Here is a 26836-nt window from a genome sequence, read left to right on the forward strand (position 1 = left end):
GACGACAGGCGCTGCTGCACGGACGCCCTTCTGTTGTGAATCATATTCTGTCAGCAGCTTTCTCAACTTTCCCGATTCATATTTTTATTCGGTTTTCCCCGTCTTCTCGACAGTTATAGATGAAACGGTGAGCTCCGAAAAATTTTGAGATTCAATGATGAGAGAGCTCAATTGATCTTTTGGATTGATTAATCTCAAGATCTCGAGATCTCGACAAAGATGCATGAAAGTCTAGAATTCTTTGCATCAAGCCTTGAAATTGGAAGATTATTTTCAGCCTTCTCCTATTATGTGCACTATGCTCATTTCATGTTCAAGCTCAAAAGTCTGGTCCTCCTGGCCCAATGTCATCACACTTTGTTGATTGGCTCATTGCTCACGGGTAATTAATATTTGAAATTCTTGAAACTAACTCTTAAAATGAAGACTAAAATATCTAACCAATTTTGGTAGAATGCCAAAAAAGTTTCAAAAAGTGTTCCTCGAAGGCTTATAAATGTAAAAAATTATGTAAAATTAAGAATTGCCGAAATTGCCGAATGGCGAACATTTTCGGCAATATCCAAACCTAGCTGTATTTCAAAAAATACAAATTTCTTTTTAGTATTCGATTAGTCTTTTTTTCAAAATAAAATGCTTCAACCTTCGAGTGAGATAGCATTTTGAGCTTGAAAAAAGCAATTTTTCAATAAAATGCTACCTAAATTTAAAAAATTTGCAAAATCATATTTCCGGCTATCCGGAATTTCAGAAATTGCCGGTTTTTTTTAAATTTCGGACAAATGCTAAGGCCTATCAAGTAAGCATAAGGTATACTTGCCTATCATGGATGCCTTAGATTTTGCACTTATTTTGCCATTGCATATAAGCTGTTAAATTTAGATTATTAGTACAAAACTAATCAAAATTAAAACTCTACAATAATTTCAGATACGAACAAGATGCATTTGATCGACCAGATGTCGGACCAGCTGGAAGCTTTGGAGGCAAAACTCGATCAGGTGACCCCGTGGAAAAAGAGCCCGTAATTTTCATCCATGGCTCCGGAGACACTGCTCTATTCACTCAACAACCATTGGCTACAGGCTTTAGCCGTAGTATTCAGTACTTTTTGGAACAAAATTACACAGAAGCCGAATTATATGCAACTACTTGGGGAGATACATGGGGTAGTGGATCTATGTTGGATACTTATTCAACTATTCATACCTGTGGAAATTTGATTTATTTAAGAAGGTTTGTGTTTTTACTTTATTAAGCAAACTTTTTATCAAATTTTCCACAAAAAATCTTTCAAAAAGTGATTGTTTTCCAGATTCTTGGAAGCTGTAATTGGGTACACAGGAGCTAAGAAAGTTGATATTATTGCTCATTCCGTTGGTGTTCCTCTTATGAGAAAAGTTGTGAAAGGAGGAACTTTGATTGGAACAGACGGAAATTGCACATTGGGTCCACCACTTGGAGCAAAAGTTGACACTTTTCTAGGAATTGCCGGGCCGAACTTCGGACTGTGCGTCTGTCAATTGGCTCAAACTGTTCCCGCTTGGTGCAATGCGTTGGATGGTTTGTATCCAGGATATACTTGTCAAGATCAGGTGCGTGTGAGAATGACGTAAAATTTGTTTGAAATAAAGCACAACGGCTTTGAAAAAAGGTTAAGGAAAACTAAAAGTTTATATGTTTCGAAGCACCAAGAAATGCTCTGGAACCTAGTAAGTAGGCACAACAAAGTTTGCCTGCCTTATGCCTACACGCGTCAATACTGCCCAAGTTTAAAATTAACTGAAATAAAAGCATAACAACGGGTAAATCTACAAGTTTGAGGCCACCAAACACCGGTGTATCCTTTGAAATACATTGAATAGGTATTAGGTAGGCACTTCTTCTCCGCTTCAATTTTAAATTATCTGACTCTTCCAGCTGTGGTGTGGATACACATCGGGAAGTTGCAAGCAAGAAAACTACTCGAATCTTCTCCAAAAAACCAACGACGATCCAAATCGAGAAGGAGATCATGTGTATGCAATGTGGAGTGATGTTGATGAAGTTCTTCTGAATCGAGGAATGGTTTGGGGTAAACCAACAGCAAGAATTCCAGGTAACCAAAGTTTTGCCGTTCTTTAGAAACCGTTTCAAAATTCAGGAATGAACGGTCGCTGGATAAGTGATCGTAATGGCCACGTGGCAATGAAGGATCTCACAGAATTGAGACAATTCGAAGCAATTGTTCATCATTCGATTTAAATGGTTTATTATGTTTCAAAAACGGTTTTTTCTTGTTATTAATTTATTAATTTATTTGCTCTTGTTGAATACGATTGTCTGTACATTTGGGTTTCCTTGCAATAAAATATTAATTTATTTTAAAACAACTTCCAACTGTCAAAGAATATTCAAAGACACCAATTATATGCATTTCTAAACATTTTGATCCATGGGGAAAGTGCCACTGTCTTTTGATCGAATCTTGCATTCCATGGAACCTCACTTGACTCCGCCCATTGCCACGTCAAGAATGATCTGTCAGCATGTGGCATCATAGCAAGATGACGTCCGTCCCGACTACAAATAGCTGCCACGTCATCAATGGATCCATTGGGATTCCATGGGTACGGTAGCTTCACGGATCCATGATCAGCGCCAGTCATTCCTCGATCATCACAAAAACGAATACAGACTTGACCATTTGTCTTCAGATTTTGGAAGTTTTGAAGGTTACGGTAGGTGAAGCGACCCTCTCCATGAGAAGACCAGAGGCCGAGAACGGAGTTTTCCATTCCGGAAAGCATAATGCTGACGTTTTTTTCGATCTGAAATTTTGTTTTTGATAAAGAGGAGAAAATTGTTTCGGTTCAATTTTTTGCGAAAATCGAAATCCTTAGAATTTCAAAACGAATTAGCATAGTTCCAGAAAAACTCCAAAACTTCACAGCCCTTCATTTGGATTACTCACTTTAACTGGCCCAAAACTGCTATCAAATCTCCCACATTCGTTTTCATCCAAAAAAACAGTAGGCCCTTTCTGTTCTTCATCCCCAATCCATCCCAATTGAGCCATCAACTGACATCCATTACAAACTCCATATGAGAATGTGTCAGGTCTCGAACGGAAAGCTTCGAATTGCTTTGAAACAGACTCGTTGAATTGAACACCGGCAGCCCAACCTGAAAAATTGGTTTTACTGAAATAAAAAAAAAAATTCTAAAAACCTTTCGCAGACCCCAGAACATCAGCATATGAAAATCCACCCACAAACGCGACACCTCTGAAAGAATAATGGATTGCTAAAAGGATTTGAAATTCTCAGGAAAACCTGTAAGCTTCCAAAGTGTGCCCAGCCAAAATATCAGTCATTGTGACATCGAATGTTTGGAATCCAGCAAGAGTGAATGCAGAAGCCATTTCTCGATCACCATTCGAACCTTCTTCACGGATTATAGCGACTCGTGGGGCTACAAATTTCCTACTTTTATTCGTTTCATCTTCAGAAATATTTTAATTTTAAATTTCCAACAAAAAACTGTATTTTCAGAAATTTCTAAAAATTTGCAAAACGACATTTTGTCGGAGGTTTATTTTAAAGTCGTAGGCAGTAGGCGGATAAACTTCCCAATTATTCTGATATAATTTTATTCAGCACTACAAAAGTTCAAAATTAAAAAAAAATCTGAAAAAGTAAAAATACAAACCTGTAGAAAAGTACTGCTCATTATGAATAAACGCTGGATTATAATACCAATCAAAATCACATTTATAATTGATCTTCTGACATGTTCTTCGAACCTAAATCATACATCTTTAAACTTAAAACCATTATTAAACTTAAAATCCCAAACCTCTCTTGCTTCCTTCAAACTCTTGGGATTTGTCTGAAACTCTCCCAATCGATCTCCAACCAATTCCCATTCTTCTCTCAAATCAACCAGCTTCTCATTGATTTCCAAATGACCATTCACATGGATTTTTACGTGGGCATCTGGACCAAACACGGCAGATGCTTTTCCAATTTCTTGGCATTTAATTCCAGCTTCAGAGAATATGTGCAGAACATTTTCAGGATTAGAAACTTCCAAAAGTATGCCACATTCTTCAGCGAATAAAATATCGATAGGCTTGATATTCTGGTTGGGGGGCTTGATATCAATATCAATAGAAACATTTCCAGCAAATGCCATTTCCAGAATAGCAGTCAAGAGTCCTCCATCCGATATGTCATGTCCTGAAAGTTAGATAGTTTGGACGGACAGTTAAAACAAAAGGCAGATTCAATAATCCATAAAAGTTGTGATGTTACCTGCCAAAATAATTGGTTTTCTCAAAGGCCCTGCCAGCTCTTCTCTATTCAGTAACTGTTGAACAATTGAGAACACTTTAGAAATTTCCGAGAAGTTCTCAATATCCGGACAGTCGTCTCCAATCTAGAAAATTAATTTATATTTCTTCAATAAATATATTTTGCCTATATGAATACATATTATCAGACTAGAGAAAATGAAAATCTCAAACCTGTGAATAAACTTGTGCCAGTGCACTTCCTCCAAGCCTCATTTTCTCTTCGGAACTTCCAATCTTGATCCACAAGATTTTTGAACCGGGAACAGCTTTCAGCGATGGATTCACAACTTTTGTAACATTTGTGCAAGGAGCATATGCGGAAAGTACAAGAGTACCGGGACTCTGGAAGATTTAATTTTAGATTTTTCATTACAGAGCCACCAAAATTGGCATGACACGAAATTGAATACGTTTGGAAAGAAACCGAAAAAAGTTCTCAGCCGAAATGAATTTAAAATTCTGTGGCATTCTTCTCGTATTTAAGATGTGTCAATTATTTCCTAGTCAACTAGAAAAATGTGCTCATCCAAACCTTGACCACTTCTCCATGGGCGGTCACCGCCATTGATAACGAATCTTTTCCTCCGTCAATCGCACATCCAATCTCACGAAGTCCACGACAAAGAGCTCCAACAGCATCAACTAAACGAGCCCCTTCTCCGTCACATTTTGCAGCCCACATCCAGTTACCCGACATTTTTACGTCCTTCAAAGATAGTAGTAGTTTTTGGAATTTGCTATAAAAATATATAAGAAAGTGTACTTTTAAATCGGTAATTGGTGCCCAAATGAGGTTCATTATCGTCTCCGCAATACACATTCGGGCTCCTTTTTCAGCGTCGATTAGCATTTTTATGGGTTGTTCGCCAAGAGACACGGCTCCACCAACCTGCAATTTTGACATGAGCAGTTAAGTCTTTTATTCTGAAATTATTGTAGATGCGGCAGAAAGTTAACGAAGTGCGCCAGAAATCTTCTGTGACTGGGCAAGTGGCCAGCCAGTAAATTCTTTGTTATGTTTTCCTAAAGATCGTTCGAAACTTCTCTGTAATGTGGAAAAGGTTTTATACAGCTTTGTACTGGTTTTCAAAAGCTTATACCTTTTTGAGTTTTTTTTTCATATTCTCGGTCATATAGCAAGCAAATGAAACTACGTCTCCCGAATTTTGAAAATCCCTTTACATCTTTTTGGAAAAGTTCCCGATATCGAAGAAAGAAAAACTTGACCACCATTGTTTTTTCTCGGACATGGCGCAAAAACCGACCTGTACGACAACGTGCAATTTTTGAACTTGACATCATTTACCCCATTCAATTTAGTTAGGGTCTTTGAACTCTTTTTTTCAACTCCCCCCATTTTGCTCCTTTATTTCCGGAAGGCTTCTCATTTTCCGGGTGGCTCCAAAGGGCTCACTGATGCATAAAATGTGCCATTCTTTTCAGTTTTCCCCCCTCCTCTCAACTAAGCTCAAACTCTTTCGTTCTTCAATTGTTTTCGGTAGTTCTTATTTTAGTAGGACCCCCCGTTTTCTCCAAAAATGTATTCACACAAGGCTTCTAGTACAACAACTAAAAATCCAATTTTCTTCTCTCTTTGTTCGTCTTCTAATGTCTTTTTGATTCCTCTTTTTGCTTTCCGAAATTTTTTGGACGGATTCCGACGGCAGAAGCGGGAAAGAGAGAAGAATTTGATGCAAAAATTGGATTCCGGAAAAGAAGACGGAGAAATATTTTGGCTGTAACATCATCAACCTAATGAACTGCCATTGTTGCCTGAGCAGAATGACAATGAAAAACGTTTGGTTGATTGGCTTTTCCATTCTTTTTTTTCATTTTCCGCTTGTTAAGCTCTCGTTTTTGGAATTCTTGGACATTCTAATGAGTTTAATAGTATTTTCCATTTAATTTCTGTTATTTTCCATTTCTGTTTGAATTTTCCGAGAAACTGATGCATAGAATTAGGCTTAAGCTTAGGGTTAGGTTTAGGCTTAGGCTTAGGCTTAAATTCAGTTGTTCTCCATTACCTATTAACTCTCAACTTTCCATTTTCCTTGTCCGTTAACACAAGTGATTCTCACTTTTCCAATCTAATCACGCCCTCTTCTTTTTTTTGGCTCCAACGACTCCGCCTCCTTTTTTGTGCTTCACCAACAACTATTGTTGCAGCAGTCAGTCAGTGAGACAACCATGCACATCCTCATCATATTGCTCTTTACGAGCATCATCTCATCGATTCAAGCAGATCTTTGTGCTCATTGTGATTGTGATTTTATATCTCATACAGTTGTATGCAACCGCCCGTCTCTTTTAATTCGAACAGTATCGATGCTTCCAACAATTCGACAACTTCATCTTAATTCATTGAATCTCCCACAACCACCTCATTTCTTATTTCATCCAAATCTTCGAGTACTTCGGATGAGTCGATGTGGAATGCATGAGATTCCAGGAAGTACATTTTTACCACTGCCAGGTTTGGAGGTAGGCAAATTTCTTGAAGGCCTACATAGATTTGTTGGTGTTAGTTATGTGTAACCTGAGTTTTACAAACTAAAACATTATAGCGCTTGATTTTTATTTTTGCAAGCTCAATACAAGTTGAGGAAAACCTTAGTTTGAGAAAGAATGCCGGACGTTGTATCAAATACAAATAAGTAGGACTTCAAAAAATATTAGCGTATCTAAATGTAGCTGCAGACTGCAAGCTATACAATTTTGAATTATTGAAACTAAACAACGAAATATTTCAAAAAATCTGTAAAATTTCAGGTGATCGATCTCTCAAACAATCATCTAGAAACTCTTCCACCTACAGTACTTCGCAGTCTTAAATTTCTTCGAGTCCTTATACTCAGTAACAACCGATTATCAAATCTGGACCAACTCACATGGATTCTTGCACCGGGAGTTGTTCTTGAACAATTAGATTTGTCTGGCAATCCAATTGCAATTGCAACATCAATGACTGTTTTTCCACCTGTTCGACAGCTTTTCCTATCCGATACAAGAATGGAAAGTGTGAATGAAACTGCGATTATGTTCAAGGTATTTTTGATTTTCATAAACTATGTCGCAAATAAGTTTTGTGCGAAAATTTACAGAATGTGCTAACTGACACTACAAAGTTAGACAATCTAGTGCTGAGAATCTAATTTGTAAAAGTTTTCAAGTACATCACCACTCAAGAAAAACTACTACACTACCCGAACTTTATATGTATCTTAAATTTCCAGAAACTCCCCGGAAAATGCGATAGAGATGTGTGCCGTCACATTCCAATTCACAATTTGAATGTTTCAATTATCACTACAATTGATTTTTCATCGAATCGAGATTTGGAAATCGATTCCGGCGCATTGGATGTGTTTTCGAATGCAACATACGTGGATTTGAGTAATACAAGATTGCCAGTTGGATTTGAGGAATGGTTGGAGAGAAAGAGTCGAGTTAAAAGCTTAAATATCAGCCACTGTCAGGTAAACTCCTTAACTTCTTTCAAACTCGAAAATAGAATCAATCAATGGAAGCAGAAAAACAAAGATATACAGGCAAAAAGTAGGCGTGTAGGCAAGAAAAGGTGCCTACCAAGGTCACAATAAAAATAACGAATCTCGATAATACTGTGCCAATTTCCAGCTTCCCCTTCATGAAGACACTTGGACCGCATGTGGTCAATTTCTCCATTCTCTCGATATATCCGGAATCGGTGCAAAACGACTGAGATTCTCAAGATTTTGCCCAATTCGGTAATTCCTTTCCCAATTCCTTCAATACCATCCTAATTTCCAGATCAGTATTTGCCCGTGATAACTTGATATCCTCCGTGTACATTGACGCTGTTTCCATGGAATCTTTGCATTTGGAGAGAAACATGTTTAGTGAATTCCCTATTCCACCACCAGGTGTTGAGTTGACCGAGCTTCATACATTGGGATTGAGCCATAATTTGATGACATCGTTGCCTCCGCATGCTCTTCAATCTTACCCTAATTTGCAACATTTCGATGTTTCAAGCAATCAGTTGAGCGAGGTTTGTTTAGGAATATTTTTGAAAAATTAAATAGTGTCAGCAAATAAAAAAGTGTCTACAAATAAAAAATTGACGCTATTCTATTGTGTGCAATTCTATATGTGTTGCCCACCAAGCAGCTGAGCATTTTCATAGTTTGAAAATTCTTCATATTTCAGATAGATCCTCAAGCCTTCCCATCAATTGGACTAGGACTGATATCACTTGATTTAAGCTCCAATCAACTATCTTCTCTTCCTCATCCAATTCTTCCATCCCTGCTACTGCTGGATCTTTCCTTCAACACAATTTCTCATTTGGATCCACATTTCTTTACGGGACTTCCAATGCTTCAACAACTTCGAATCGCTTCAAATCCCACTCTATTCTCCAGATGCCCAAATCGGGATTCTCCGTGTTGGAGTGATCATTTGGATGAGCTTACTTCACTTGTTGATTTGGATATTTCGAATTCAGGATTAGAATTCTCTCTTCATTGGAGACATTTGAGAACTCTAAAGTCACTGATTCTTCGAGGAAATGAAATTCGAATTATTGATTCAAAATCACTTCCAGAGAATTTGAGGACTCTGGATTTGGGCGAGAATCGAGTGCAATTCACATCAAACTTTTCGAAGTTGGAGCATTTGAGGTTAGTCGGGAAGAACTTTTTGACCAGTTTAAGTAATAATAATAAAAATTCCCATACGGTTCCAGTATCGTAATTTTGGAATTCTATAAAACCGTTAAGTCAGCTCAAAAAACCAAGAGGTATTAGTGGGACACGAGTACTAAAATTGTAATTTGATATTCATGTTCTCAACTTTCAGAGATTTACGAGTTGATCAAAATCCTCTCCGATGTGATTGTTCCCTGTATGACATTGTGCCACATCTTCTAAATCAAAGTCAAATATCTGATCCACTACTCTATTATTGCTTCTCAGGTATTTCAAGATTAACTTAAACTATAAAGAAAAAACAATTTATTACAGGATCCTGGCAATATCCCCTACTTCCGTATCTTGCGTCAGTAAAGCCATGCGTTGACACAACTCGTAACTTTTATTCAATCCTAATAACCACATTTATCATCGCATTCGCCATTGTGGCAGGACTCATTGGTGGTTTCCTAGTGTATAGAAAGTATGCGGATCGAGCCAATTTTGTGTACAAAAGGATATCACTTATGGAATCGCCAGTCAGATTATAAGTTCTTTATAATCTATATACGTTATTTTGAAACGGGTTACTTTATATTATCGATGTTTAAATAAAACTGTATGTATATCATGATGATGGTACAATATCCGACCTTTTAAGTAGTGGTACATCATTTTCGTGATGCGCACATCGTGCTCGGTCCTCGATTACAATGAGCCCACGAAGGCACGAAGGACACACACCCACGAAGGACACACACACACACCACACACACACACACACACACACACACACACACACACACACACACACACACACACACACACACACACACACACACACACACACACACACACACACACATTATTTTCAGAGACTGACATTCCAATTTTTGTGGAGGAACAAATCTCTGATCTGTTCTCCTAAACAACTTGATTGAGGTCATGACAAAAGTTGGATCTTCTCAAAAATGTTGAAAGCTGCATAATCAGAGAAGATTTGTCATCGGACATGTCAGCAGCAATGCGACTCGTCCATTCTTCCATTCAAAACTTGTCCCCGGGGAAATCGAAAACGGAAATCTGACACGAGAGAAGAAGTCCCTGCTCTTGCTCTCCTTCTTTTTTGCAACAAAAGGGTCCGACTTGTTGACTGTTTACTTACGACCCGCCATGGTTCAGTTATAAATCTGATTCTAAACGAAAAAAAGGGGAACAAGAAGACGTTTTTTTTCAGATTTACACACTCATAAATTGTATTACAGAATTTGTGTCACACAAAAATGAGTAGCAGTTGGGTTGAGACGACGAAAAACTAATTTCCGACTGAATAAAACGAACGATGAAAACATTTTTTGTTGGGGTGGGTAAACATGTATCGGGATTCGTAGATTGTTTTGTTAAAGAAAAAGTTTCTGGAAAATGGAGAAATGCTTAAAATGTTGGTACTGTAATGGAAAAATTCTTTTAAATTTGAATTTTCTTGGTTCCAGTCTGAACTTGTTTGCCCTCTAGAAATTAATTCCAAATGACATTTTTTGACGGTTAAAATACTTTTGGTTTTTTTAAAGTTTTTATACACCTTCCTTTAAGGTTACTGTACTTGAAAGAGGAAACTACTTAAAATTGCTACATAAGATAGTAAAACTTTGTGGAGCTTTAAAGTTACTTTACAGTTATACTTGGTTAATTTTGTTCAAACAAGTTTCTTGAGATAATTGCCTGATTTCATAATTATTCTTAATCTGAATTGGACAAGAATTTCAATAAACCTAACCGTATCAAAATGTGACAGAGCCACGACTGCTACATCAGCAAGTGGGGTGTGTAGAGGTCCAACACATTGCTGTTGAGCAACCAATCCAGTTACAGATCGGTCTACTTTGCATGTCAAATATCTACAAATAAAATTTTATAATAATTTTTCTAGTTCAGAATTACCTTTTGCTAGCAACTGAAGGCAACATCAAAACTCTTTTCAGAGCTTTTCTTACTGTCAGATTTTCTGGTAACTCTAGTTTCTTCAAAACCCTCGGGGCACTTTTCAACTTGAACACCTTCTTTTCTCGTTCTCCAAGTTGCCGGGTATCTAGGTCAACTGCAATTTCACCAGATTTCCCAAGGAGCTTGACTCTTTGCTCTTTTTCTACTTCTCCAACAACTGACACATGACATTTTTCGCGTTTGGAAATGGTTTGGAGAGCATCGAGAAGTGATGCATCTACAAGAGCTGCGTCGTTTTCCTGCAATTAACCTAGAGATGGAAATCTGGAACAAAAAAAAATTGACTATGAGTTGAATGTTTATAACAGTTTTTTGCATAAAGATTTTGAAACTCAAAAAAAAGTCATAGCTTTAAAAAGATTTAAATCGGGGTGCACGGGTATTGCTGTTTGGAAATTGCAATTTTGGTAGATGCCGGGGGGTAACAAAAATTTCAAATTTTCATGTATTTTTTGGCAAGACATTCTTTGGTTGTAAATAAAGAATTTTGTAAAATTAGTTAACTTTCAAAAACAGAAGATTTCAAAAATACCTGATACTCAGCTGTCCATAGTTCTCTCAACGATATACTCTCATCACCGAGCTGGAATGTGTCACTTTTCACTGTGACACCACATCCCTCCACCAATTCTTTGATCACATTTCCTGAAATTGAACTTTCTTTTGAATTATTATATTTTCCTATAGAATAAACATTTGTTTTCTTTTTACTGTACTGTTTTGTATTTTTGTGTTGTCTGTTTTTGTTGCTATTCTCTGCTTTTGATGCTGTAAGTAAATTTTTTTAAGTGATAAATTTATTCCACACCCTGCTTTTTGAAAAAAAAACATATTTTCAAGTAACTGGCCCGATATTTAAATCCAAGTGACCTCACGTGGCCTCAATAAAACTATTATAAATACGGAATGCCAAGCAGAACTAACTCAGTACCAACATCAAATCGGTATAAGAAAAGTGAGTTTAACAATTTCTCTCGAGTTAATCAAAAACTCATCTCAGATTCATCTCATTTACAGAATGCGTTTGAAAATTTTCATGGCTTTAAGCCTTTTGTGCTACACAAATGCTCAAGTGGACAGAGATTGGAGTTTCCAGCAAATGTGCGAATTTTGGGGTGGAGAACAAACTTATCGTGCCAGAAGTGGATACAAGGTACAGATATATGATTTATCTACTGATGTTATGGATCTCTTCAACTGATCATATCTCTTCAAGCCTCATTTATACTATTTTCAAAGCATTTGCAAATGCATGATTAGATTTTGGGATCCGTTACGGCTAGTTGAAGATTTATTTATGGAGTAGAAACTTTTGAACAACTCCGCATGTTCATCGATGTAAAAATTGTAAGAACAATCCTGGAAAGTCATGATATTTTTAAATTGAGGCGGAATTCCACGTAGATGCACATAAGTTAATGAATGGTATGGCAACAGCTTCCTGGATAATCGCATTTTGATAATTTTGAGAAAATTGTTTCCCTAGTAGTTTTTGAAGTATACAACTGACAAGTTTTTAAAATTTCACATTTTCAGTCGATAGAAGGTGACAAATGCACGTTCAAGTTTCCTAAGGCATCGAACAATAAGGTTTTTGTCGAAAATATTCGTCCATATGCCAAATTTATTTATTTTTATTATAGGAATCCGCTCAACGATACTGCGAGGAGACTGTTCCCTATCACATTAACAATCCAAAAGCATCAGAATATAAAACAACCTGTGAAGCAGAAGCAACATTAATTTGTAAAAGTGGATGGGTTCAGATGTTTGGAAGGTGCTACAAGATCACCAAGACGATGATGACACGTGATAAAGCTGAAGAACATTGTAAGAATCAACAGGATCAGACATCGACAATTGCATTCATGCATAGAGAAGCATTGCCTTTTAGATGGAATGGTTGGTTTTCAACTATCCAAAGCAAAGCTTATAAGATCAATTTCAGATTATTTCACTCGTGTTTCTCGTATCTGGATGGATGCAAGTGAAGTTGTCACGAATGATCTGATCCATGACGTCGAAGGTGGTAATGTACTTCTGGCTTTCGATGGATACAAATACAATCTTCCAAATGTTGCAATTGCTCGTGTGTCTAAGAATGAAACTGCAATGGTTCTATGCGAGTACACTCCATCAATGACGAAGGCAGAGAGCAACTACTTGCTCAGAAGATATGGAGAGATCTATTATCCACCTCTTGTCACATCAGAATCTGCGTACATGAGAACAACGAGCAGTCGAATCAGAAATGAGGAAGATCCGTTGGCAGATCACAACTACTGTACTGAACTCATGAAGCCTGTTTTTCGTGGTGGAGAGGCTCAATCAGCTCTTCCCACTCAGGAATTCGTCAAGAAACTAACTGAAACAGGTGCAGCTGAGATAATAAGAACATCATCAGTTTCAATGAATGCTAATAAAGGTGAACGAACGATTGTAGACTGTGTAAGCCATGTTGATCCGTATCATCGTGTACATGTGAAAGGCGACGTAAGTTTTGACAGAATGGAACATATTTACAACTTCAATTTTGTATAGAAAAATGAAGAAACTTCAATAACTCTGAACAAGACAATTTGGAGACAGCAAGAACCACACGAGACTTGTGACGCTGCAACATGGAGCTCAGCTGCCGTTCTGAGGTGAATAATTTAAAGAGGAGATTCAAATTTTAAAACGCTTGATTGTAATTTGTTTTGTTTTTCAGTCGTGATTCAAACAGAGGACTCGAAGCAATGTCGGATGCTCGTTACGCTCCTCTGTACTGTGAAAATATTCTGGAGTATTTCTCTTACTCGAAATGTCCAGAGGGATTCAGCGAGTTCCCAAGAGTAACATCGGGCCAAAGATGGTGTCACAAATATGTTCATGGAGCACCTTTGCCATATGACGACGCTGAGAAGAAATGTGCCGAAATGGGAGCCCATCTTTCTGGGTTCACGACACAGGAAGAGTTCAAATTTCTCAACGGTATGCTCTTGGTGCTTTCAAGTAGGGAACATAGTATTTTTGCAATTTTTCAAAACGTCTACTCGAGTACACGGGTTTTGTGATTGACTATGAGTCCTGAATTATTGAAGGCTAAACATATTGTATTCAATAAGTTTTGAGCAATGGTGATTATTTTCAGAACTCGTAAATAAAGAATATCCTAATAAAAACGACATAGAAGTGTGGCTGGGAGCACAACGAAAAATGTCATGTCCGGACGCAGGAAAGAACTTCAATGGAGGATTCTCTACAAACGAATTTGATAATTGTGCTCGTAGTCGTGTGTTCGAATGGCGAAATGGAGTTGCTAAAAATCCACCGGACTTTATTGGTTCCGGCTATGACAACTGGGCTGAACTAGACGAGCCTAATCATCTTTCAGACAAGGAACGATGTGTGGTCATGATGCACGGGAAAATAACGAAGTATTGGGGGTATTCAAGCAAATATCATGATCGTCGAGACATGCAAATCAATGACATTTTCTGTGATTGGCATTTCGAATATTTTTGTGGGCTGGAAGTTCCGGTCATCACAGTGAAAAAAAGCTCGTGATTTAATGTAATATAACTTTTGCCGAATAAAAGATACTTTTTGAAGTTCAATTTTGAAGTTCTTGTAGATCGATTTCTGTCCGCGGAAAAAAACAAATAATAAGCCACAGCTTATCAAGCCAAGCCAAGCCAAGTCATGTCAAGAAGTCAAGACAGTCAAGACAAGTCAAGAGAAGACGAGAGTCAAGTCTAGACAGTTTATCAAGCCATAATAATCGTTATGAGATTTCTAAAAACATTGTAATTGATTACAAAATTATTATTTAAGTAATGAACCAATTGCAAAAAAGTGCCCACTTGAACAATTTGCAACTTTTCACTTGCTCAATCTCAACTATCCAATTTTCCTTCTCATAATCAGAAAGTGCAGGCTTCAGTCGGGTACATAGTGCAAATGACTTATTCTGAGAGTCCTAAAGGTTTTCACAAGTACAAAACAGTTATATTGGAACAACTGTGGTATTACAAATTTGGGTGGGAGAAATGTCTTAAAGGAACAGTTCCGACATTTGAGTTTTTGCGTTACTAGACTCAAAATGGCCCAAAACTGCTGCATTTCGTAATGAGTTATGACTATTCAATTTTTTCGAAATGAAGCCTATTAATTCAGCTGAAATTTCAAATTTTTCCAACTTGACGAGGTCAAAACTTGTGGAGTACGTTTGCCCTTACGTACATATGTATGTAATTAATTGCCATATTTTAATGCAAATTGCGGTGATTTGTGTTTTTGTTAATTGAGATGCTTTATCAGTTAATGGGCGAACAAAGATGATATCTGAACAACAAGAAGGAGGCAAAAAACTTTTTAAAAATTACTGGAGTAATGTACAAAAATGTGAAAGCTTTTGAATGATCGAAAAATCTTAGCTATTTAATTGTGCTGTTTTTTATGTACATGTTTTTGGCGAATGTGTCCAGTATCGGTATGAAAATTAACCATGAACGGTTTCTGATATTCTTAATCAGAAAAAAAGTTTTTATCTTCAAAATTGTTCAGAATGTTCACAGTAAACTTTGGGAGATCGAACAGGGTTATTGAAGTTGTGCGCACTTTTTTCACAATCACATTGAAAAATATTGGAACGACATTCCGAATTGAGGTAGAATAAACGGAATTAATTGTTTCAAAGCTTTTTTCTTTAAAATACGTGTTTTTCAAAAAGAACACGAATTGACCTGACTTGACGTCGTTTTTTATTTAATTGAATTTTGCGGAAAAACAATCAGTTCTTAATTTGAATGAATTGCATCGAGGTGGGTTATTTTTATATTCTTGTGAAACTATTTCAATTTTTTAGTTTCAGCAACCAACATAACATGCGAATCAAGCTTCTCATCACTGTATACCTTTTGCATTATACAAATGCTCAAATGGCAAGAGATTGGAGTTTCCAACAAATGTGCGAATTTTGGGGTGGAAAAGAAACATATCAAGAGAGGAGTGGGATTGATGTGAGTTTATAACAAGAGAAAAATACTTTTAAAATGTAAATTTTCAGTCATTCCGAGGTGACACTTGTTCTTTTACGTTTCCTAAAGCGTCTGAAAATCAGGTATTCGATTGCTTTCAAAACGTATTTACAACAGAAGATTTCAGGAATCAGCTTGGCGATACTGTGCAGAAAATGTACCGTTTCACATCACAAATGCAAAAGCATCAGAATATAAAACAACCTGTGAAGCAGAAGCAACATTGATTTGTAAAAGTGGATGGGTTCAGATGTTCGGAAGGTGCTACAAGATCACCAAGACGATGATGACACGTGATAAAGCTGAAGAACATTGTAAGAATCAACAGGATCAGACATCGACAATTGCATTCATGCACAGAGAAGCATTGCCTTTTAGATGGAATGGTTTGTTTTCAACTATTCAAAGCAAAGCTTATCAGAGTAATTTCAGATTATTTCACTCGTGTTTCTCGTATCTGGATGGATGCAAGTGAAGTTATTACAAATGATTTGATCTACGACATCGAAGGTGGTAATGTTCTTCTGGCATTCGATGGATACAAATACAATCTTCCAAATGTTGCAATTGCTCGTGTTCCTAAGGATGAAACTGCAATGGTTCTATGTGAATACACTCCACCAATGACAAAATCAGAGAGCAACTACTTGCTCAGAAGATATGGAGAGATCTATTATCCACCTCTTGTCACATCAGAGGCTGTGTACATGAGAACTATAAGCGGTCGAATCCGTGATGAAACTGATTTTTGCTGACATTTGCTGACAACAAGTACTGTACCAATGTGATGCGTCCTATATTCCGAGGATTAGCTGCTCGATCAGCGTTTCCTACTAGAGAGTTTGTAGACAAATTGGAAAAAGAAAAAGCTATAATTAGATCAGCCACAGTTTCACAGAGTGCGAATCAAAAAGGCAGAGAAGAATCGGAGTGTGTAGTTAAGATGACAATGGCTTAACACAATGATGATGATTTCTAAAAATTAGTCCACTTATTATTCTTATTATTGTATTGCAGGGTGGAAAGACTTTGAATGTGAAAATAGTTCAAGCATTATGGAGAAAGGGTGAACCAAAAGAAACATGTGATGCCGCTTCTTGGAGTTCAGCAATAGTTTTGAGGTATCTTCCACTCAGTCTGATTTTCCATTTTCTAATCCTAATACTTTCAGTCGTGATGGAGAAAAGGGACTTGAAACAATGTCTGACGCCCGTTACGCTCCTATCTATTGTGAAGCTATTTTGGACGAATACGAATATGGTGCATGTTCTGATGGATTTTCTTCATATTATCGTGCTGCGTTGGGAATACAATGGTGCCACAAGTTGGTTTCAAACAAGGAAGTTGTGTATTCAGAAGCTGAGAAGGAATGTGATTCATTAGGAGCTCATGTGTCGGGATTCTCGGATCAGACAGAGTTGGATTTTATGCACAGTAGGTTTTTTAAAGGAAATTTACATTCCCGATCCAACTAGTATATTTACAGATATGACAATGAAAAGCAGTTTAGGACGGCATCATTATTCAAATGTATATATTGGAGCCCGAAGAAGACCAGAATGCATTAAACTCGGTGTCAGTGACCAAATCCCTGGATTTGATACTGATGACTCCAAACCATGTGCTCGTTTCCGAGTGTTTTCTTGGCTTCACGGAGTTGCCCTGAATCCACCTGATTTTGCTTCCAACTGGATGACCGACAAGGAACCAAACTTTGTTGGGAACGAAGAACAATGTATTGTTGTAATGACAGGGACTCCTCCGCAATGGCGCTACAATGGCGATAAGAAAATCAATGATATTCCGTGTACAGATAGATATCCATTTTTCTGTGGAAAAGAAGCACCAATTGTGAAGAAGACTAAATGAATGGCCTACTAGATTCTCCATGGTTTAATAAATATTAATATAAATCATCTGTACACTTGCAACATAAAAGAGAACTGAAATTCCGACATTGCTTTTTTGTGGCGGCTATTTCAACTCTTAAAGTATTTTCATTTACTCGCGTATTTATTCTAGCCCTACAATGAGGATTACACCCATACTGACACGAATCTTATTGTTGTCGCTTGTTTTCTTTACCTATGATTTATCACTTGTGGTACCCTTGACTTGAGTTGAAGTAATTAGAGTACAAAACAGGCGAAAAACATGAAAATCCCAATGAAAAATTAGAAAAAAGGAGGATAAAATCAGTTTCTACTTTAATTTAATTCATCATTATTTCACTGTTTTAGATTACACCTGAATTGACAGTAGACATGCAATAAAATTCATCTCTATCTGGTCTTCTGTATAATTTTCTCTAGAAATTTCTCCGACTTCCATAACTTTCAGTATATATTTTCAGTATAAAGACTGGCAATTGTGATCACTTCAGCTTGAGACATTAATCTTACAAGTGATAGACTTTTAATAAGTCAGACAAGATGAAAACAGATAAAAAATTATTGAAAATCCACCGTAACACCGAAAAAAAATCGGACATGTCTGGTTTATTCTGGTTTGTCAGATCTAATTAATAGAAATTTTAATGATATGAACTTAAATGCACGTTAATATCCGATTACTATTTCAAAGCTAATTAATAATTCGTAACTCGAGAGCATGGTTTTTGGCGTGTCAGCATGGTTTGTTTTTTTTTTGCTCAAGCTAATTTTCGCAAGAAACAATCAGTTCTTAATTTGAACGAGTTGCACCGAGGTGAGTTATTTTTCTATGCTTGTGAAACTATACAATTTTTTTCAGTTTCAGCAACCAATATAAAATGCGAATCAAAATTTTTATGATTATATGCCTTTTGCATAAAACAAATGCGCAACTGGCAAGAGATTGGAGTTTCCAAGAAATGTGCAATTTTTGGGGTGGAGAGAAAACTTATCATGCAAGAAAAGATGGATTTAAGGTTAGTTACAGTAATTAGTGAAGTGTTTTTTGCAATAAATAACGAAAAAAAGGACAACGATGGCTATAAATCCAGAAGAGTTTAAAAATGTGTGAATTAAACTCAAAATGGAATAATACATTTTCAGTCGTTAGAAGGTGACAAGTGTACGTTCAATTTTCCAAAAGCCTCCAATAATCAGGTTAGTTTTTTTGGATCTAAATGATGTATAAATGTATTTATTCATTTAAGGAATCTGCTCAGCAGTACTGTGAAGACAATGTCCCTTATCATATCAATAATGCAGAAGCATCAGAATATAAAACAACCTGTGAAGCAGAAGCAACATTAATTTGTAAAAGTGGATGGGTTCAGATGTTTGGAAGGTGCTACAAGATCACTAAGACGATGATGACACGTGATAAAGCTGAAGAACATTGCAAGAATCAACAGGATCATACATCGACAATTGCATTCATGCATAGAGAAGCATTGCCTTTTAGATGGAATGGTTGGTTTTCAACTATCCAAAGCAAAGCTTATTATGTCAATTTCAGATTACTTCACTCGTGTTTCTCGTATCTGGATGGATGCAAGTAAAGTTATCACGAATGATTTGATCTATGACATCGAAGATGGTAATGTTCTTCTGGCATTCGATGGATATAAATACAATCTTCCAAATGTTGCAATTGCTCGTGTTCCTAAGGATGAAACTGCAATGGTTCTATGCGAGTACACTCCACCAATGACAAAATCAGAGAGCAACTACTTGCTCAGAAGATATGGGGAGATCTATTATCCACCTCTTGTCACATCAGAATCTGTGTACATGAGTACAACAAGCAGTCGAATCCGTGATGAAACTGATCAATTTGCTGACAACAAGTACTGTACCAATGTGATGCGTCCTATATTCAGAGGATTAGCTGCTCGATCAGCGTTTCCTACTAAAGAATTTGTGGACAAATTGGAAAAAGAAGCAGCTATAATTAGATCAGCCACAGTTTCACAGAGTGCGAATCAAAAAGGCAGAGAAGAATCGGAGTGTGTAGTCAATCAAAAACCAATTCACCAAGTGTTTGCTAGTGGTCAGGTGAGGAGTAATTAATATGACATTGCTGATAATGCTTAAAAATTAGTCTACTTATTAGTCCATTATTGTATTGCAGGGTGGAAAGACTTTGAATGTGAAAATAGATCAAGCATTATGGAGAAAGGGTGAACCAAAAGAAACATGTGATGCCGCTTCTTGGAGTTCAGCAATAGTTTTGAGGTATCTTAAACTCTGTCTGATTTTCCATTTTCTAATCCTAATACTTTCAGTCGTGATGGAGAAAAGGGACTTGAAACAATGTCTGACGCCCGTTACGCTCCTATCTATTGTGAAGCTATCCTAGACAAGTATGAGTATGGGCCCTGTCCTGCAGGATTTTTACAATATGATCGTACTGAATTAGGAATACGGTGGTGCCACAAACTCTATTCGGAATTAGAAACAACGTACGATGATGCAGAGAAGGAATGCTTGTCATTAGGGGCTCATGTTTCCGGTTTTTCGGATTTGAAGGAAAAAGACTTCATGCACGGTAAGTATTTTTAAAAGAATAGTTGTTTTATTGTACTTATACATTAGCTCCCAAAGAATATTACTTCAGACATGATAATGGCCTCTCCGATCAAAAATAAGACATTCAATCGAGTGTGGATTGGAGCTCAGAGAAGACCGGAATGCAATACTTTAGGTGTCGAAGGTAAAACCGGTGGATTCGATACTGATGACTCCAAACCATGTGCCCGTTCCCGCGTGTTTTATTGGCTTCATGGAGTTGCCCTGAATCCACCAGATTTCATTGAGCACTGGGCGGATCCCAATGAACCGAATTTTCTTGGAGATAAAGAGAAGTGTGTTGTTGTAATGACAGGAAGTGAGTGGACTCATTGGAAATTTGGCATAAACAAAAAAATCAATGATGTTTCCTGTGGCAGACGTTATCCATTTTTCTGTGGAAAAGAAGCACCGATTGTAAAAGTGACCAAGTGAACGGCTCTCATTCTCTACAGTTTAATAAATATTGATATAGAACATTTGTTCACTTGCAACACGAAAGAGAACTGGAAATCCGCTTATTCGGCTAATTCAATTCTTAAAGTATTTTACATTTACTCGCGTATTTATTCTAGCCCTACAATGAGGATTACACCCATACAGACACGAATTTTATTGTTGTCGTTTGTATTCTTCACCTATGATTTATCACTTGTGGTATCCTTAACTTAACTTGAAGTACAGCAACGGCCTAAAAAGTATTTGAAAATCCGAATGAAAAATTACAAAAAGGCAGGATAAAATTAGTTTCTACCTTATTTTATTTCATTATTATTAAACCGTTTTAGATTACACCTGAATTGCCAGTAGACAGGCACATTTTCAGTATATTTTCCGTGATTATTTTCATTCCGTGATTATTTTCATTCCGTGATTATTTTCATTCCGTGATTATTTTCATTCCGTGATTATTTTCACTCGGGAATCGCTCGCCCACTATGGGGGAGTCTACGCAAGGACAACGCAAGGACAAGGACAACATTCTAATGGAATGGAAACAATTGCCCGACTGCACCAATTCTAGTTCAAGCGAACAATGATAACTTTTGTATTCTGTATTCCTTCACGTCTCCCAGCGAGCGTAATAAATTATTATTATTATTTTCAGTATATTTTCAGTATATTTTATAGTATACACGTTAATATCCGATTACTTTTTCAAATCTAAGTAATAATTCGTAACGCGAGAGAAACACGTTTCGGCGTGTCAGCATGGTTTGTTTTTTTTTGCTTATAAGCAAACTTTCGCAAGAAACAATCAGTTCTTAATTTGAACGAGTTGCTCTGAGGTTAGTAATTGTTGTATGCTTGTGATACTATTCAAATTGTTTCCGTTTCAGCAACCAACAACAAAAGATACGAATTATAATTTTCATGGCTATATGCATTTTGCATTATACAAATGCTCAACTGGCAAGAGATTGGAGTTTCCAACAAATGTGCAATTTTTGGGGTGGAGAGCAAACTTATCATGCAAGAAAAGATGGATTTAAGGTTAGTTACAGAAATCTGACAGTGTTTTTTTTCAATAGTTGGCTGAAAATAGGAAGAAAAAGAAGAAAAAACCACAACAATGGTTAGACATCCAAAAAAAGTTTTAAAATGTGTAAATTGAACTCAAAATAAAATTATAATTTTTCAGTCGTTAGAAGGTGACAAGTGTACGTTCAATTTTCCAAAAGCCTCCGATAATCAGGTTTTTTTTGGGTCTAAATGCTGTATAAATGTACTTATTCCTTTCAGAAATCCGCTCAGCAGTACTGTGAAGACAATGTTCCCTATCATATCAATAATGCAGAAGCATCGGAATACAAAACAACCTGTGAAGCAGAAGCAACATTAATTTGTAAAAGTGGATGGGTTCAGATGTTCGGAAGGTGCTACAAGATCACCAAGACGATGATGACACGTGACAAGGCTGAAAAACATTGCAAGAATCAACAGGATCAGACATCGACAATTGCATTCATGCACAGAGAAGCATTGCCTTTTAGATGGAATGGTTTGTTTTCAACTATTCAAAGCAAAGCTTATCAGAGTAATTTCAGATTACTTCACTCGTGTTTCTCGTATCTGGATGGATGCAAGTGAAGTTGTCACTAATGATTTGATCTATGACGTTGAAGGTGGTAATGTACTTCTGGCATTCGATGGATACAAATACAATCTTCCAAATGTTGCAATTGCTCGTGTGTCTAAGGATGAAACTGCAATGGTTCTATGTGAATACACTCCACCAATGACAAAATCAGAGAGCAACTACTTGCTCAGAAGATATGGGGAGATCTATTATCCACCTCTTGTCACATCAGAAGCTGTGTACATTAGAACAACGAGCAGTCGAATCAGAAATGAGGAAGATAAATTGGCAGATCACAAGTATTGCACAGAGGTCATGAAACCAGTTTTTCGCGGTGGACGGGCTCAATCAGCATCTCCCACTCAGGGGCTGGTGAAAGAGCTTTTCGAACAGCAGGATGTTGGTATCATTCGAACATCATCAGTTTCAGCACATGCCAACGCAAATGAGAGGAATAAATAAAAGTGCTCCGTTCAAGCAAAACCCCACCATCGTATTTATTTGACTGGAAATGTGAGCTTATGGAAGGTGAAATGTTTTTGAAGATCTCTTTACAGAAAGGCGAAGCTGTACCTTTTCCTCTCGATAATGCAATATGGCGAAAGGGTGAACCAAATGAGTCTTGCGATGCAGCAACATGGAGCTCTGCGGTGGTTTTGAGGTTACATAATTTAAAGACAATTAACTTTATCATAAACATTTTCAGCCGACGTGAAAACGAAGGCCTCGAAGTTATGTCTGATGCTCGATATGCTCCAATTTATTGTGAACAAATTGTGAAGGGGTTATCTTATACAAAATGTCCGGATGGATTTGTGGAATACTATCGGAAGAATGAAGGAAAAACCTGGTGTCACAAATATGTATGGGATGATACCGCGAATTACGATAACGCTGAACAAAAATGTCAACAATTGGGTGCTCATTTGTCTTCTTTTACGTCCGATGAAGAATTTCAATTCCTAAATGGTAGGTGCGGTAACATTTCTATATATAGAGCACAGCTTGGGCTTTTACTGCGTAAATGTAGTGGTGTGGAAGAGACATGGTTGCAGTAAGAAAAAAACTTTTGAATCGATATTTAAACTTCAAGTACAACAATCTCTCTTTTACAGATATGATTGCTAAGAGTGAACAACTTCCAAATACCGATTATATTGAAGTATTGCTGGGTGCAAGAAGACGAAAGCGTTGTAATGATTTATCAATTGTGGGTCGTGGAGGGTTCTCTTCGGATAAAGAAAGTGAATGTTCTCGTCGTCGAGTCTTTGAATGGCTTCACGATGTTGCTGAGAATCCACCAAATTTTCTGGATGCTTATTGGCCTTCTCCGTATGAACCAAATCATGCTCTTGTGGATGAAGAATGCCTAGTTATGATGAGTGGGAAAACGAAGTGGTGGAATGGTAATGGAACAAGGAAATTGAATGATCATTTTTGTCAATGGCGGTTTACTTACATTTGCGGGAGAGAAGCTCCGATTCTCACAATTGATTGATATTTAATGTGTTTCGTTTTAAATTGTAATTATTGAATGAAAAGTGTTCTTTTAGACATTTAAATATGATATCGGTAATTTCGTAAAAATAGTGAAAGCAAATATTTATTGCCCGATTTACCATGTCTTACAAAGCCATTTTGAAGTTTGAAAATATAGAATATCTTCTATATTTGAACAGTTTCCGCAAAGTGAGTTATCTTTTCATGTTCATAAGATTGAAAATGTTTTCAATTCATTTTACAATTAGGAAACCAACCTAAAATGCGAATCAAGCTTCTCATCGCTGTTTACATTTTGTGTTATAATCTTATATTGATAACTAACCGTTTCCACCAGCTCCTTGATCATGTATCGCCATCAATGGATTTCCACCAATTCTCTCTGCACATGCTCTAACAACTCGATGAAGTTTACCACCCATTTCAGCATCTCCACGTTGCACGGCAGCAAAGTCCAACTGATTTTCACGATTTCCTTGAACAGAAACTGAACTTGCAGCTCCACCACCGACTCCAATTCTGTATACGGGGCCGCCGATTTTGACGACTTTTTGATGAGGAGCACATGGCTCTTTTCGTACTTCATCTTTGTCTGAATAATTATGAATTGTTTTAAAAATATTATATGAATACAATTATTACCTATTGCACCAATTCCTCCAGAAAACATAATTGGCTTCAAGTATTCACATCTTTCTCCGTTCTCTAGTCTCTGCCCAAATGATCGAGCAAATCCAGAAATCACGGGCTCACCGAACTTGTTACCATAATCTGATGCTCCATTGGAAGCCTCTATGGCTATCTGAACAAATTTCAGAATTTTTAGTAATATATTTTAAAATACCTTCGCTGGTTCACTGATCGATGTGGGATACTCGAATGTCTCATCTTCCCAGGGCAACGGAAGCCCCGGTAAATTCAAATTCCCAAAGGAATACCCAACGGTTCCTGAAATTTCCTGAAGTATATAATTTTATCAGGACAAGGAAAAACAAACCAGCAATCTCATATGCCCCTCTTCCAGTTGCATGAATATCTCTAATTCTACCGCCAGTTCCAGTTGTTGCACCCTGGAATGGACAAACTGCAGTTGGGAAATTGTGAGTTTCAGCAGAGTAGATGAGATGGGATGGTGGAAATATGGCAATCATTGGGGATACAGTAGTTGGATCGTTTGGACGAAGACGGCAGACACTCTCGAATCCTCGAATTGCGCTGAAATTAAATTTTTAAAATTCGAAAATTCTCCAGCATTTTCACCCACAATGTGAAAGTTTATATATTTTTTTCCTGAGATAATCAAAAAGTTTTCAACTATAACATCTAGAAATATGACAGATCATCGCTAGATGCCTTCTGACACCCGCTACTCGCCCATGTCTTGCTCACGCAAGCTTGAACTTTTCAAGAAAAATAAAAATACCTGGAATTATCGCAAAAAGCAATCAAACTATTATCATTTGAACTGTCAAGTGTCTCTCTGATTGTTTTCATTAAAGATCCATCTCTCTTCCGATCATCAATCCATATTTCTCCACGGAAGAACCAATGACGAGAATGCTCAGAGTCCGATTGAGCCAAATCAAAAAGTTCAACGTCTGTGGGGTTTCTGAAACATTAGAACTCATATTTCAAATTTTTCCAGAAATATTAAAGTGTCAGTTCAGAGTCCTTTTGAAAATCGAGTACTAGTTCACAAGCCTCCTTACTTTTTGACTTTGTTCACAAAAAAATCGTAATAAAAATCAAGATCCAATTGATCCAAAGCCAACCCCAGTTCTTCATTTGCCTGAAACTTTCAACTTTAACACAATTCATTCACTTTAAAACTACCTTAATCAAGTTCTGTTTTGATTCCAAGACATCAATCAGAAATACTTTTTCTATCTGATGACTCTCATCGTCAAACTTCACATCATTTCCATAAATTGCTTCTGAATATTAATCTTCAATTTTTTGTAGAGTTCTCAATAATTCACCTGTCATTTTGTCCGCAGCAATTTCAAAAAACTCATTAACATCCACATCATCTTCCACCAAATACCGAATTCCTCGTTCAATTCTCTCCACATTCTTGATACCAGAACTTTCGAAAATGCTAAGGATGTTTGTGCAAGCAGCTGTTTTCACAGCTGTTCGAGGGCCGATTTCAATATTTTTTCCGTGTTCCGGATGTAGTTGCGATTCTTTCCAAACAGAGGTTTCAAATGGAGAATGAGATAATAAAGTAACAAGCTTTTCCCAGTTGGAGGAAATGAGCTCCGGCTGAAATCGTTTTCGGAAATTTACGTATTCTGGCTCCCACGGAAAGATGTTACGTCGCATATGCGGCAGTAAAGTTCGTGTTAAAATTCACGTGTTTGAGTTCAAAAGATCAGAACGGCTATTTTTCAATCTTCGATATTTAAAAAATCGTTAAAAATTGTACAATTTATGCCACAAAACTATGGTACCCGGTCTCGACACGACAAACATTTTTAAATATAGAACAAGATATTTTCCTTACCTCTTGAGTAATAACATGGTAGCAATACTCGACAGAAACATCAATTTTTCGATTGAACTTCTTCTCAAAATCTTTTTGAATCTGATCCAATTTTCTTGACTCAACCGCTTTCGCGTAAAGCTTAACATGAAACTTAGTCATGCTTACCAAATGTTTTAGTTCCTGAAAACTGATTTGGTTTTCAGACAGATATGTATTATAGAAAAATTAAGAATGAAAACCG

At 37.0% G+C, this 26836-nt stretch overlaps 5 protein-coding genes, 3 non-coding genes and 2 pseudogenes across 10 annotated transcripts; 6 read left to right on the forward strand and 4 right to left on the reverse strand.

The window, feature by feature from the left end:
• lips-3 (Lipase) lies at nt 1–2365 on the forward strand. The gene is made up of 6 exons (NM_065540.5): nt 1–127; nt 278–382; nt 931–1236; nt 1316–1595; nt 1921–2098; nt 2144–2365. The coding sequence occupies exons 1-6, from the start codon at nt 120–122 to the stop codon at nt 2242–2244; spliced, it is 978 nt and encodes a 325-aa protein (NP_497941.2). The 5' UTR covers nt 1–119; the 3' UTR covers nt 2245–2365.
• Nucleotides 510–659, reverse strand: F10F2.11. The gene has a single exon (NR_052269.1). It is a non-coding gene; the product is annotated as an Unclassified non-coding RNA F10F2.11 (non-coding RNA).
• Nucleotides 2273–26782, reverse strand: pfas-1 (putative phosphoribosylformylglycinamidine synthase). Its single transcript, NM_065541.8, has 22 exons — nt 26614–26782; nt 26087–26372; nt 25941–26041; nt 25817–25896; nt 25531–25716; nt 25105–25322; nt 24952–25055; nt 24750–24909; nt 24433–24699; nt 11543–11655; nt 10948–11249; nt 10784–10904; nt 5100–5225; nt 4869–5042; nt 4508–4678; nt 4296–4419; nt 3838–4220; nt 3691–3784; nt 3315–3453; nt 3211–3266; nt 2954–3165; nt 2273–2810 (listed from the first exon to the last, which is right to left on the reverse strand). Exons 1-22 carry the CDS (start codon nt 26752–26754, stop codon nt 2394–2396), a joined length of 3975 nt encoding a protein of 1324 aa, NP_497942.2. The 5' UTR covers nt 26755–26782; the 3' UTR covers nt 2273–2393.
• Nucleotides 6501–9640, forward strand: lron-5 (LRRCT domain-containing protein). Its single transcript, NM_065542.6, has 8 exons — nt 6501–6817; nt 7106–7381; nt 7570–7812; nt 7973–8082; nt 8126–8366; nt 8525–8997; nt 9176–9291; nt 9340–9640. The coding sequence occupies exons 1-8, from the start codon at nt 6524–6526 to the stop codon at nt 9555–9557; spliced, it is 1971 nt and encodes a 656-aa protein (NP_497943.2). The 5' UTR covers nt 6501–6523; the 3' UTR covers nt 9558–9640.
• Nucleotides 8422–8646, reverse strand: F10F2.16. The gene has a single exon (NR_052270.1). It is a non-coding gene; the product is annotated as an Unclassified non-coding RNA F10F2.16 (non-coding RNA).
• Nucleotides 9989–10122, reverse strand: F10F2.15. Its single transcript, NR_052271.1, has one exon. It is a non-coding gene; the product is annotated as an Unclassified non-coding RNA F10F2.15 (non-coding RNA).
• On the forward strand, nt 11937–14604 carry clec-151 (C-type lectin domain-containing protein). Its single transcript, NM_065543.5, has 8 exons — nt 11937–11965; nt 12028–12163; nt 12547–12600; nt 12654–12912; nt 12959–13503; nt 13552–13655; nt 13721–13983; nt 14144–14604. The coding sequence occupies exons 2-8, from the start codon at nt 12029–12031 to the stop codon at nt 14557–14559; spliced, it is 1776 nt and encodes a 591-aa protein (NP_497944.2). The 5' UTR covers nt 11937–11965; nt 12028; the 3' UTR covers nt 14560–14604.
• clec-152 lies at nt 15879–17900 on the forward strand (annotated as a pseudogene). Its single transcript has 7 exons — nt 15879–16013; nt 16061–16114; nt 16159–16417; nt 16464–16961; nt 17049–17152; nt 17203–17465; nt 17518–17900. Coding segments are annotated over exons 1-7 (1696 nt in total).
• Nucleotides 18719–21006, forward strand: clec-153 (C-type lectin domain-containing protein). Its single transcript, NM_065545.2, has 8 exons — nt 18719–18737; nt 18783–18939; nt 19067–19120; nt 19171–19429; nt 19476–20014; nt 20091–20194; nt 20245–20507; nt 20577–21006. The coding sequence occupies exons 2-8, from the start codon at nt 18802–18804 to the stop codon at nt 20960–20962; spliced, it is 1743 nt and encodes a 580-aa protein (NP_497946.1). The 5' UTR covers nt 18719–18737; nt 18783–18801; the 3' UTR covers nt 20963–21006.
• Nucleotides 21800–24034, forward strand: clec-154 (annotated as a pseudogene). The gene is made up of 8 exons: nt 21800–21816; nt 21868–22021; nt 22170–22223; nt 22271–22529; nt 22576–23120; nt 23165–23268; nt 23314–23576; nt 23723–24034. Coding segments are annotated over exons 1-8 (1708 nt in total).
• Nucleotides 26783–26836: the final 54 nt, after the last annotated feature.

Source organism: Caenorhabditis elegans, chromosome III (genome assembly GCF_000002985.6).
Source record: "Caenorhabditis elegans chromosome III".
Classification (NCBI taxonomy): Eukaryota; Metazoa; Nematoda; class Chromadorea; order Rhabditida; family Rhabditidae; genus Caenorhabditis; species Caenorhabditis elegans.

Excerpts from the sequence above, each read along its gene's own strand:
- lips-3 (NM_065540.5), top strand. Across the intron at positions 383-930 it reads GATTGGCTCATTGCTCACGG|ATACGAACAAGATGCATTTG; the intron begins GTAATTAATATT and ends CAATAATTTCAG. Across the intron at positions 1,237-1,315 it reads AATTTGATTTATTTAAGAAG|ATTCTTGGAAGCTGTAATTG; the intron begins GTTTGTGTTTTT and ends ATTGTTTTCCAG.
- lron-5 (NM_065542.6), top strand. The coding sequence starts at position 6,524 with ATGCACATCCTCATCATATTGCTCTTTACGAGCATCATCTCATCGATT. Across the intron at positions 8,083-8,125 it reads TCAAGATTTTGCCCAATTCG|ATCAGTATTTGCCCGTGATA; the intron begins GTAATTCCTTTC and ends CCTAATTTCCAG. Across the intron at positions 9,292-9,339 it reads ACTCTATTATTGCTTCTCAG|GATCCTGGCAATATCCCCTA; the intron begins GTATTTCAAGAT and ends AATTTATTACAG.
- clec-151 (NM_065543.5), top strand. The coding sequence starts at position 12,029 with ATGCGTTTGAAAATTTTCATGGCTTTAAGCCTTTTGTGCTACACAAAT. Across the intron at positions 12,913-12,958 it reads ATTGCCTTTTAGATGGAATG|ATTATTTCACTCGTGTTTCT; the intron begins GTTGGTTTTCAA and ends GATCAATTTCAG. Across the intron at positions 13,656-13,720 it reads AGCTCAGCTGCCGTTCTGAG|TCGTGATTCAAACAGAGGAC; the intron begins GTGAATAATTTA and ends TTTGTTTTTCAG.
- clec-153 (NM_065545.2), top strand. The coding sequence starts at position 18,802 with ATGCGAATCAAAATTTTTATGATTATATGCCTTTTGCATAAAACAAAT. Across the intron at positions 19,121-19,170 it reads CAAAAGCCTCCAATAATCAG|GAATCTGCTCAGCAGTACTG; the intron begins GTTAGTTTTTTT and ends TATTCATTTAAG. Across the intron at positions 19,430-19,475 it reads ATTGCCTTTTAGATGGAATG|ATTACTTCACTCGTGTTTCT; the intron begins GTTGGTTTTCAA and ends TGTCAATTTCAG.
- pfas-1 (NM_065541.8), bottom strand. The coding sequence starts at position 26,754 with ATGACTAAGTTTCATGTTAAGCTTTACGCGAAAGCGGTTGAGTCAAGA. Across the intron at positions 11,250-11,542 it reads TATGGACAGCTGAGTATCAG|GAAAACGACGCAGCTCTTGT; the intron begins GTATTTTTGAAA and ends GGTTAATTGCAG. Across the intron at positions 4,221-4,295 it reads AAAACCAATTATTTTGGCAG|GACATGACATATCGGATGGA; the intron begins GTAACATCACAA and ends TCTAACTTTCAG.